Below are 12,143 nucleotides of genomic sequence, written 5' to 3' on the forward strand. Positions count from 1 at the left end.
AAAAATTGAACCAAACACAACAAATTCAAAGTATTCCCTCCCCTTCCCTCCTCTCCCCATCAAAACCCCCGAACCAAACGGACCCTAAGATGTGCAAATCAAGCTTGTTTTGTGCTCTTCCAAATACTAAACTATGGATGTAGATAGCAAACTCAACGTGCTTAGGGGTAAGTGAAAAATATGTTCCTTTAACATTGTTTTAGGGTATATGTATGGCGATAACGACGATGATCAAAGTTGTTTTCGTACATTCGTTGATTTTCACATTCGGCTTGCACTCTTTGTTTAGAAGTAGAGCATTTCTTGTTCGACTCACGCCTTTTTCATTGTTAAGGTAGAATTTCTTGTTTGTCTCTTGCTCTCTTTTTCTTGGTTCATGACCCATTCATTGCTAGGGGGAGAATTTCTTATTTGGCTCATAACCCTTTATGCTGAAGTACAAACGAGGAAGGTGCTTGCTATTCTTGGTAATGGTAGGGCATCGTTTTGGTTTTTTGCTTTATTATTTTTCCATGTATGGTTTTAACTTTATGTTTCTTTATTTTGCAGAATTAATGATGAAGTCGTTGAGTTTTATTTTGCAGCGCGAGTTCAGGTCCACTAAAGTCTCCCATTCCCATTGTTGGTTGTTCTTATGTGGTTGGTTTCCTCACAAGCAACCAAAGCTATGGTTGCAAGTTGTACTCATTTTTTGCCTCTTCCCTCCAACGTACCTCCTCTCCTAAGCGGTTCAAAAATATTGTTGGGCAAAATATTCCATATTTGAGTCATGTTTGTTTTGGTAGCTGTAGAAGTTTTGGAGAAGAATGTTGTTCGTAGTAGTTAAAGGCCTATTTATTTTGATTTAAAATATATTGTATTTTATTAAATTTTAAATTATGCTTCATGTTTTACGGTTTATGTAAAAAATAAATCATATATTATCTGCTCTTGAATAAAAATTTCACTCTATAATAAGAATTCAACTAGATCAATTGAGGTTGACTCTAACCAAAAATGGTTAAACTACTATAACATGATGAACCAAATTAAGGTTCGACAATTCCTCTAATATGATTATATATTGCAGAGAAAGTTTATGGAAAACATCAATGAAAAAATATGATAGAAGAAGTAATATAATATTAATTTTTTTTAGTAAATATCAACTTTATATATACTATATAATATGGGTTGAGTTTAACTCAAGTTTTATAAATCATAACTTGTGAGGTGAGCACCTATATCCACTTCTAAACACATTATCAAGATATATCTCATTTAATATGGAGTTTTTAACACATCCCTTCATGCAAAGACTATTCATGTGAAGAGTAACCCAAGTAGCATGACAATAGATGACTTAATAGATCTTGTATAAATTCGGATATCATATTAGAAATATTAGAATTATGGTTAGACCTATTTCATCATCAGAATACTAACTTATACTCAATACTTATAAACACATTGTTATGTGAGGACTAGTGATGTAGTATTTTTTCATCAAACAATTGTAAGTATTTATATCGTCTCCTCAGGGACTAGTGCGATATCGCGGACCGTTCGACACCAAATACCATTCCAAGTTGAAAAGATAATTGGTTGTTTGTTTTAGTAACTCATTTGCAAACGATAAAATTGAGATTAATAGGGCGTGAAACTTGTTAGGATTAGAGTTCCTTGATCAAGCGTCGCACGTAACCTAATGATCATACATGGATTCTAGCTTTTCTTTGATATTATCACGTATCCCTCGACAACACTATTCGTGTCCAAACAATATTGTGAAATCAATTGTATCATTCAATCGTCGATGTCTCAAACTATTGAATGATTCAAGAGTCGATCTTATCGTCCAATCGATGATTTCTCGATCTATTGAATGCTAAGAAAGCTTTAGGTTTGGATACACAAAGTGATTATCAAAACATCGATTCCATGTCTAGAACCTATGTTTTGATAGATGATTATTCTAAACCTAGATTCAAAAGTATTTCTCAATCACAATTAAATCAAAGATAAAGATTAAAGTGCAAGAATAACATCAATATCAAATCAAATGCTAGAACCATATATTTATAGATCAAAAGATTACATGTTAAGCTAAGATCAAGTACCTCTAATCCCAACAAAGGAGATTTAGCTACTCATTGTCATGGAAGCCTTGCAAGAATGAATTGAAGGAGAAAGATTCATTTACAACTTGTGATTTCTCAACAAAGAACGAAGAATCCACTCTCTATCACTCTCACCCTATGAAGAACAAGCCCTATCTCTCTCTCTAGAAATATTCCAAGTGAAAAACTCAGAGAAAAACTAAGTAAAAAACTATATAAAAAACTATCTTTTTCTGAAATGGTTGAGTGGGCTATTTATAGAATTCTGAGTCTGCCTTCACTCGCCTCGCGAGCTGCTTCATTCGCCAAGGCGAGTTGAAGTTTCTTCCCCATTGGGTTTGTGCCACGTCAGCATTTAGAGGCTAAACCGCCCTTACTCGCCTCGCGAGTCCTTCCATTCGCCACGGCGAGTAAGCTCGCCTTCTACTCGCCATTGCGAGTTGGTGGCGTGTGATCTTTGTTGCATTCTGGAATTGCTCGCCTTTTCTGCTTGCCATGGCGAGTTGGAGGCGAGTGATCTCCTTTTTCTGCCTTTTTGTACTTTTCTCGATTTTCTTCTCTTTGCTTGATGTCTTGAGTTCGAATCCTGCACAAATGGGTGAAGTAAGATAGATAAAGCGTAAAAGGGCAATAATCACTTATTTCTCGGCTTTTCCCTTAATAACTTGCAAAACAAGTAACAAAAGTGCCTAAAATATATCACTTAAATTACAACTTTCTAGCACTTATCAACTAGTAACATGTGTACTCTTCAAATTGGTTGATACATGGTCATTAAAAAAAAGGCTTACATATGTGTAGAGAAGAAGTTAATGCAAATATGCTCCCTCCGGTCCTATTTACAAGAGAAAATTGACTTTTTAGATACATTGAAGAATGTATATATCTAGTCAAGAATTTAAATCAAATACATATATTATTTAATGTATCTAAAAAGTAAATTGTTTCTTGTAAATAGGACCGGATGGAGTATTAGACGTCCTTTACTTTATTTAGTTGTAAGTTTATAACACATTGGTCTTTTATCTTCTTTTTTTTGTTCCACTTAAGTCTTTTATTTATTAAAATGTGCACAAGTTAATCCTTTCTTTTATTTTTTCATTAAAAAAATTTGAAATTATTTTTTTATTAATAACCTCGTTTTCTAAAAGATTTTTTAATTAAAAATAAAAAGTTTTATGAACGATATGAACATCTTTGTCTTCAGTTCTTTATCCCCGTCTTCTCCCTTAAATCAAACCAATGTCTACTCAAATACACTTTCAATTGGCTTAAGCATCTTCACTCTCATCTTCTAAACTCATAATTCATAATCCTTGCTTCAAAAAAATAAAATTTCTTAATCCTCAAATCTCAAAAAACCTTAAATTTATCAAACATTGAGAAATCCCTAAATTGTAATTTCCCAAACACAAAATCCAGAATTTTCATGCTGTTAATACCCTTCAAAGAAGTAAAGCTCAAATTTTAAGCTAACCCATTATGAAACAACCTCTCTCTTTCAATTGAATTTAGAGATAGTATTTTCTATGCTTAGTAAATTTAAGGTTTTTTGAGATTTGGGAATTTAGAATTACCAGTTTAGATAATGAAAGTGAAGATACTTAAGCTAATTTGAGGTGTACTTGGGTGTACATTGATTTAATTTAAGGAAAAAGATGAGGATGAAGAATATGAAGATGAAGATGTTCCTGTGGTTTATTCTTTGTTTAATTAAAAAAATGAAAGAAATGATCGACTTATGCATATATCAATCGATCATTACAGGATTCGTGATCATTTTGTTCAGTTCGCTAATTGTTTATGTGCCTCAACGGCGTGTCGATCTTTTCTTCAATTACTTAGGTTACTTTCTGTTTGGCTAGTATGAAATGAGCGTAATAGTAGGCTTTTTGATAGTTCTCACACTAATGTAGAGCTCGGTGAAAAGCTTAAATTTCATTAATACTAGTGGTTGAAGGCTAATAACGCTACTTTTGTTTTTGGTTGTCAGTAGTGGTGGTCGGACCCTTTATCTTGTTTGGGTATCGGCTGACTGTTTGTCTTTGTATTTGTTTCGACTGAATCTTTATCTTTGTTTTTGAGTGCCCTCTTTAATATGTCTTGTGCTAGAGAGGCGTCTCTTTCGGTATGAATATATATATCATTTTTGCTTCTTTAAAAAAAAAAAAAAAACCAATATGTTACAGCTAAATAAAATATCTACTCGTATGATATAATTTTGCCAATAATTGATTAGACCCAAACCAGTGTGGGGATTGCTGGAAAACCTAGAAGCTGACACGTGCATTATCTAGAAGATGACTCAATTCCACGTCGGTTCTTATTTTCAGTGCCAAAACCGAGTGTTTATTTATTTATTTTGAGACCTAAAATAGTGCTGCTAATTTATTTATTTATTTAGAGGTAATATGAAATACCCCTTATAAAAAGTAATATAACATGCAAATTATGCATTCCGGTGTAATTGATTTTTGGCAAAATTACACTTTTAATCCTTTAATTTAATTTTAGGTAAGAGTTTAGTCCTTTATCTTTTTTTCATTTCAATTTGGTCCTTTTTGTCCATTTTTATATTAATTTTTAAGCTTAAAATTCATGATTTTATTTTCTTATGGTCTTTCGATCTTCAAATCTATGATCATCGTCTATGTTTGCATAAGAATATTAGATTTGAAGCTTAAAAATTTATATAAAAATGGACAAAAAGGACCAAACTATTATCTGAAATTAAGTTAAGGATTAAAAGTGTAATTATGCCTTGATTTTTTTATCAGGATGCAAATTATGAGGTTTTATTACTTTTATCTTTTTCTTTCAATCAAATCAACACCAAAATTTGATATAACTTATACAGAAATATGTGTTTGGACACAAGGCTGAATAAAAATATTTGGACAAATTCGTACAAATAATTTAGATGAATGATTCAAAGAGAATGCGCGGGCAAGTCTGAGTTTCCAACTAATCTGGAATTCTACCACAAATATGAAATGAGTTCTATGCACAAAGTTCATGTCAAATAGTTCAAGTCAATAAAACATTTATTCACGAACCACACCTAACACACTTCTTTGTAAGTAGATATGCAATTGAAATCAAATGAGTGAGAGTTATGAACACACATCCGGCAATCAAGTTAACATCCAAATCAAGTTATATGTCCATCCAATTATCATTTCAAAAAGCATAAAAACATGGATCAAAAGGTCTTTTAGGGTTGTAATTTGGCTTGGCTACAAAAGAAAGGACATTTGTGGGTCAATTGAATTCAAATGGTCAAGCATAAGGGAACATTCCTTCTATTCACATTCAAAAGACAAATTTACTAGAATTCCCTAACAAACCCTTGGTGTTAAAACATGATACTCCTTGATCTTGACAACTTATTCTATTTTTGGATTTTTCTTTCTTTTTCTTTTTCTTCTTTTCTTGTTTTTATCATGTACACATTTTTCTTTTTCTTTCTTTTTTCATATACAAACAATGTTGTCTTGATCAAAATTTCTGATTACACCAATTCACTTGACAAATGATGAACATCTACCTTTTCTCCCCAACTTGAATGAAAACATACCCTATTTGAATGTTCCCTTAATCTATGGCAAAAAGGGACAAATAACAATGAAGGTTTAGGGTTCAACAATTAAAACATATCAAGGTCCGATAGTGCAACAAAAATGAACTGGATTTTGAAAAATATAGGGCGAATTCATCAAGCATTGTGCTTATGAATTGACAGTTCATAATTGAGGACCTTGCTTCATTTGGCTCAAGTGGGTTAACAAATACTCGCTCTTCTCACAAGGTAGGCTATTTGTGGTCAAGTATGTTTCTCTCATTAAACAAAATATGCCTTGATCCTTTCCATGTCTTTACACAATTTAAAACAAATATTAGATTTAACATAAAATGACCGAGTTAAAACAATGAATGCCGGTCTCCTTGCATATAGTACAAATATTTGAGGTTTCCTCACTTTTTAGCTAGTACTAAGTGGTTCACAAACAAACACATTATCGAGGAGAACTAAATGAATTGAAATTTGTGCAAAGTACTCGTTTCCTATTCAAGTAAAAACCTAGAAAAACTGGAAACTTGTACCTTGGCTTTGCGCTTTATCACAAACCATCTGTTATTATCAATCATCTGAGAATTTTGCTCAAGTTTTGGCTCTTTCAAGCGCTTTGAAATTTGAAGCTTTGAGCATTTTCTTTTCAATAAGCAAGAGTGATAAACTAAAGAAACTTCCACAATTTTCAAAACAAAGTACTTGATATAAACCAAAAGTGCTAATATAAAACAACACAATACAACTTTGAACAATACGAATATGAATACGAAAATACCAAAATAATTAAACAAAATGCTAACTAAACAAAGTGAGTCATTGTGCTAAATTTAAAATATGAACAGAAGCAAATATTGTCAGAAGAAATGAAAGAGAAAGAAAAAATAGACTGAAAGCTTTATAAAAATGTCACTCAATAAACGGTGAGCTTTCAAAGTCATTCTTTTCCTCTTTCAACCCTGCATGTCATGATCATCTGAACCACCAGTTGCACTTGGGACTCTGTCTGGATCGTCTCTGTCAGAATCTCCCATCAATATATCGTCAGAAAGCGTCCCGAACGATGATCCACCCCCTCCGTAAGGATCTGGCCTGCCCTCAGGCCAAGAAACATGAGCCTGATAGGCCTCTGGTGTCATGAATTGTGACATCACCTCCGGTGGGTACCCAGCCTGCTGCTGCATCACATACTGAGACTGCTGAAGATATGTATTAGCACGGTTGGTTGCGTCCAGCATGTTCCATGTATGGGTATGGCACTGGTATTGCCATTGAGCGAAGCTTGAAAAGTCAAAAGCAGCAGTGTGTGGGTCTAGATGTGGTGGAAAGTGGGGTTGTGGTTCAGATGATGGTTGAGGTCGTGGTGGAGGTGCCCCAGAAGATGATGCTTGTTTGCTTTTATCCTTCTTTGTTTCACCCATAATGTATCGGGTGATGAAAGCATCATTGATCGGGTTCCGGATCTTCTCATGGACACTGGTTGGTAGGCGCATGCCGGTATCTTTAATGAGTCCCATGATTAAACCGGGAAAAAAGAGACGAGCTTCTCTTTCACCTCTTCCTTGCAGGGTGACCATTCGGAGTTCCCAAGCAATGGTCCGGGCAATATCTACCTTGATCCCCTTGAGGATGTAGTAGATTAAAGGACACACCTCGACAACACAATCAGACAGATGACTATTGGGCCTGACATTATAAAGAATGAATTTTTGGATAATTTTGGCCTCATTGGTCATGAATTTGTATTGGGCCCGATACTCTCTCCCTGCATCACTGATGTCATAGTTATAGTCTCCCAACAAGAGAAATCGTTTGATTTCTTCATGGGGGCCCGGGAGGATAAAGTGGCCAAGGTTTTGCTTCTCATGAAAGTCATCAAGGTCGTCTGGGTAGGCTAACTCAAAGGGATTGCCAAGGTATGTATTTATTGCCTCACGGTCAAACCGGATAGTTCGACCCCTCACAAAAGTTTCGAATGTAAATGGGTCAGTGTGTGGATTTTCAGGTAGGGCATTGGCATAAAACTCACGCACTAACTCGGCATTAATATCTGTTATGGGTTGAAGGAGTCGTTCCCATCCTTGATCGAGTAAAAGTTTGGCAATTTCTTTATAGGGTCCCTCGGGATTAAGGTTAAAGACCCTCTCACACCACATGGATTGGTCAAGCAGTTCAATATATCTATCTTGATGGTAGCGAGACCTAAATCTCTCCCTCTCAAAGGCTTGGTTTCTAGGTGGGGGTCGGGTTGCGGATGTTTCTCCTTTCTTGCGTTTACCAGTGTTAACGGGTTTCTTTGGAGCCATACCTGCAAACACAACCAGGAATTCCACAAACACCAAACAGACAATTAAATATCAGTATGGAACAAAAAATATTGCATGTTCTGTTACCACTCGCCTCGCGAGCCGGTGCACTCGCCATGGCGAGTAGTTGAAATTTTCTGGGTTTCAGATTGCTCACTCGCCTTGGCGAATGATGAAACTCGCCATGGCGAGTTGCCCAGAAAATGACAAAAATCGACCCTTTTTCAAAATTTCTTTCAGTTTCAACATTCTTAACCCTAAATATAGTAATTCCGACCCTGATAATGACAAAGAGATGAACTAAATCATGCTTTTGAGTTGAATGTCGAATTATACCACAAAAACCCTAATTTTAATTTTATTTTTAATTTTTACAAAAGGGTTAACAAAAATGTGGATTGGAATCAGAACAACCACGAATTTGGGCATGATTATGTTTCATCTCAGTCATGTGGGTATCAGTTTGAAGAACATTACACTATCTACTACCCTAGGGTTTTTTTTTTTTTTTTTTTTGCATGAAAATTTGAAATGAATGGCAACAAAGTGAATACAAACCTGAATCAGAAGTAATCTAAGTGCAGAAATGAGTATGCAATAAGCTTGACTTGGATTGACTTGATAAATTGGAAAAAGGGTAGTGTTGAGGTGTTAGGGTTTGAGAGAAGGAAGAAAAAATTTGTGTGGTTGATGAGAGAGAAATGCAAAACCGAAAATGATGAATTAAAGTTGGTAAAGGGTGGTTAAGAGAGATTAATGAGGGAGTTAGTGGCTTTGAAAACTGAAACTGTCAGAACTGCTGCCATTCGCCTCGCGAGCATATGTATTCGCCGTGGCGAGCAATTTGGTGGTCAACGAAGTCAAAGGACAGTTTTACTCGCCATGGCGACTAGTTTTACTCGCCTCGCGAGTAATGACAGTTCAGACTTTGTTTTGTTTTGGCTTCTGATTTGTGAATGGTTTTGGTATGCACATGACTCCTACACCTAGTATGCATTATAAAAATAAATAACTTACAAAGTTGGGTTGCCTCCCAACAAGCGCTTGTTTAACGTCGTTAGCTCGACGCCTTTTTCGTTAGGGTGGCCAAAATGAAACGGACAACACATCATCTTTTGTAATCCTGCGTGTTGGGAGGAATTCCATGAATTTGAAGTATAATTGATGTGGAGTCCATATCCTCCCTAACTTTGGTTTATTGAACAAGGCACAAATCTCATCTATGATCCGATCAATCTCCAACTTGTTCACTTTCTTCCCCTTTCCTTCCATTGATTCTTCCTTGATTAGTATCCGATCCTCTTTCTCTGTCACCTCCATCACTTCTTCATTTTCAACAGTTTCGACCTCTTCAGTATATGGCCGTTCTTGAGGAAATTCTTCTGGATGTAGTGGCTCTAATTCTTCCACCATTTTCATTGTGCTACATTCTTCTAGTATTATGTCTTCCTCGGTATCATCAACACCTTCTTCAACAATCTTTCCGACTTCCACAAATGTATTTGAATTATTTTCTTGTTTTCTGTGAGTGGATTGAATGTTGGCTTGAATATCCATGATTTGTTCTTGCATTATTTCCATCTGCAAGGATAGATTCTTCAATCTCTGATTGGTATCCTGCATGTTTATCATGGATTGCTGCATGAAGATATTCAAAGTATTTTCCATCTTTGATATTCGTTCATCTTCATAGGGATGTTGTTGATACTGTTGATATGATTCATACTCCAATGCAGTGTAGAAGTTGTTATAACCATGATCAGCCATGATTGCATTTATGTAGAGAATCTGAAACGGATATAACTAACAAGAAATTTTTCTTTGTATGCAAAGAGGGGTTAGTACCAATAACTATACAAAAGAAAATATATTTACAGAGTATTTACTGATGCTTAAAATGATAAAATAGTCGCGATGTCTACGATATCTAAACGCCAGTCCCCGGCAGCGGCGCCATTTTGATGTAGTATTTTTTCATCAAACAATTGTAAGTATTTATATCGTCTCCTCAGGGACTAGTGCGATATCGCGGACCGTTCGACACCAAATACCATTCCAAGTTGAAAAGATAATTGGTTGTTTGTTTTAGTAACTCATTTGCAAACGATAAAATTGAGATTAATAGGGCGTGAAACTTGTTAGGATTAGAGTTCCTTGATCAAGCGTCGCACGTAACCTAATGATCATACATGGATTCTAGCTTTTCTTTGATATTATCACGTATCCCTCGACAACACTATTCGTGTCCAAACAATATTGTGAAATCAATTGTATCATTCAATCGTCGATGTCTCAAACTATTGAATGATTCAAGAGTCGATCTTATCGTCCAATCGATGATTTCTCGATCTATTGAATGCTAAGAAAGCTTTAGGTTTGGATACACAAAGTGATTATCAAAACATCGATTCCATGTCTAGAACCTATGTTTTGATAGATGATTATTCTAAACCTAGATTCAAAAGTATTTCTCAATCACAATTAAATCAAAGATAAAGATTAAAGTGCAAGAATAACATCAATATCAAATCAAATGCTAGAACCATATATTTATAGATCAAAAGATTACATGTTAAGCTAAGATCAAGTACCTCTAATCCCAACAAAGGAGATTTAGCTACTCATTGTCATGGAAGCCTTGCAAGAATGAATTGAAGGAGAAAGATTCATTTACAACTTGTGATTTCTCAACAAAGAACGAAGAATCCACTCTCTATCACTCTCACCCTATGAAGAACAAGCCCTATCTCTCTCTCTAGAAATATTCCAAGTGAAAAACTCAGAGAAAAACTAAGTAAAAAACTATATAAAAAACTATCTTTTTCTGAAATGGTTGAGTGGGCTATTTATAGAATTCTGAGTCTGCCTTCACTCGCCTCGCGAGCTGCTTCATTCGCCAAGGCGAGTTGAAGTTTCTTCCCCATTGGGTTTGTGCCACGTCAGCATTTAGAGGCTAAACCGCCCTTACTCGCCTCGCGAGTCCTTCCATTCGCCACGGCGAGTAAGCTCGCCTTCTACTCGCCATTGCGAGTTGGTGGCGTGTGATCTTTGTTGCATTCTGGAATTGCTCGCCTTTTCTGCTTGCCATGGCGAGTTGGAGGCGAGTGATCTCCTTTTTCTGCCTTTTTGTACTTTTCTCGATTTTCTTCTCTTTGCTTGATGTCTTGAGTTCGAATCCTGCACAAATGGGTGAAGTAAGATAGATAAAGCGTAAAAGGGCAATAATCACTTATTTCTCGGCTTTTCCCTTAATAACTTGCAAAACAAGTAACAAAAGTGCCTAAAATATATCACTTAAATTACAACTTTCTAGCACTTATCAACTAGTAACATGTGTACTCTTCAAATTGGTTGATACATGGTCATTAAAAAAAAGGCTTACATATGTGTAGAGAAGAAGTTAATGCAAATATGCTCCCTCCGGTCCTATTTACAAGAGAAAATTGACTTTTTAGATACATTGAAGAATGTATATATCTAGTCAAGAATTTAAATCAAATACATATATTATTTAATGTATCTAAAAAGTAAATTGTTTCTTGTAAATAGGACCGGATGGAGTATTAGACGTCCTTTACTTTATTTAGTTGTAAGTTTATAACACATTGGTCTTTTATCTTCTTTTTTTTGTTCCACTTAAGTCTTTTATTTATTAAAATGTGCACAAGTTAATCCTTTCTTTTATTTTTTCATTAAAAAAATTTGAAATTATTTTTTTATTAATAACCTCGTTTTCTAAAAGATTTTTTAATTAAAAATAAAAAGTTTTATGAACGATATGAACATCTTTGTCTTCAGTTCTTTATCCCCGTCTTCTCCCTTAAATCAAACCAATGTCTACTCAAATACACTTTCAATTGGCTTAAGCATCTTCACTCTCATCTTCTAAACTCATAATTCATAATCCTTGCTTCAAAAAAATAAAATTTCTTAATCCTCAAATCTCAAAAAACCTTAAATTTATCAAACATTGAGAAATCCCTAAATTGTAATTTCCCAAACACAAAATCCAGAATTTTCATGCTGTTAATACCCTTCAAAGAAGTAAAGCTCAAATTTTAAGCTAACCCATTATGAAACAACCTCTCTCTTTCAATTGAATTTAGAGATAGTATTTTCTATGCTTAGTAAATTTAAGGTTTTTTGAGATTTGGGAATTTAGAATTA

General features: G+C 34.8%; 1 protein-coding gene across 1 annotated transcript; it reads right to left on the bottom strand.

Moving 5' to 3' along the window:
* Positions 1–9,030: 9,030 nt before the first annotated feature.
* Positions 9,031–9,608, bottom strand: LOC112421915 (uncharacterized). The gene has a single exon (XM_024784040.2). The coding sequence runs from the start codon at positions 9,606–9,608 to the stop codon at positions 9,054–9,056; it is 555 nt and encodes a 184-aa protein (XP_024639808.1). The 3' UTR covers positions 9,031–9,053.
* Positions 9,609–12,143: the final 2,535 nt, after the last annotated feature.

Source organism: Medicago truncatula, chromosome 5 (assembly GCF_003473485.1).
Source record: "Medicago truncatula cultivar Jemalong A17 chromosome 5, MtrunA17r5.0-ANR, whole genome shotgun sequence".
In the NCBI taxonomy this organism is placed as follows: Eukaryota; Viridiplantae; Streptophyta; class Magnoliopsida; order Fabales; family Fabaceae; genus Medicago; species Medicago truncatula.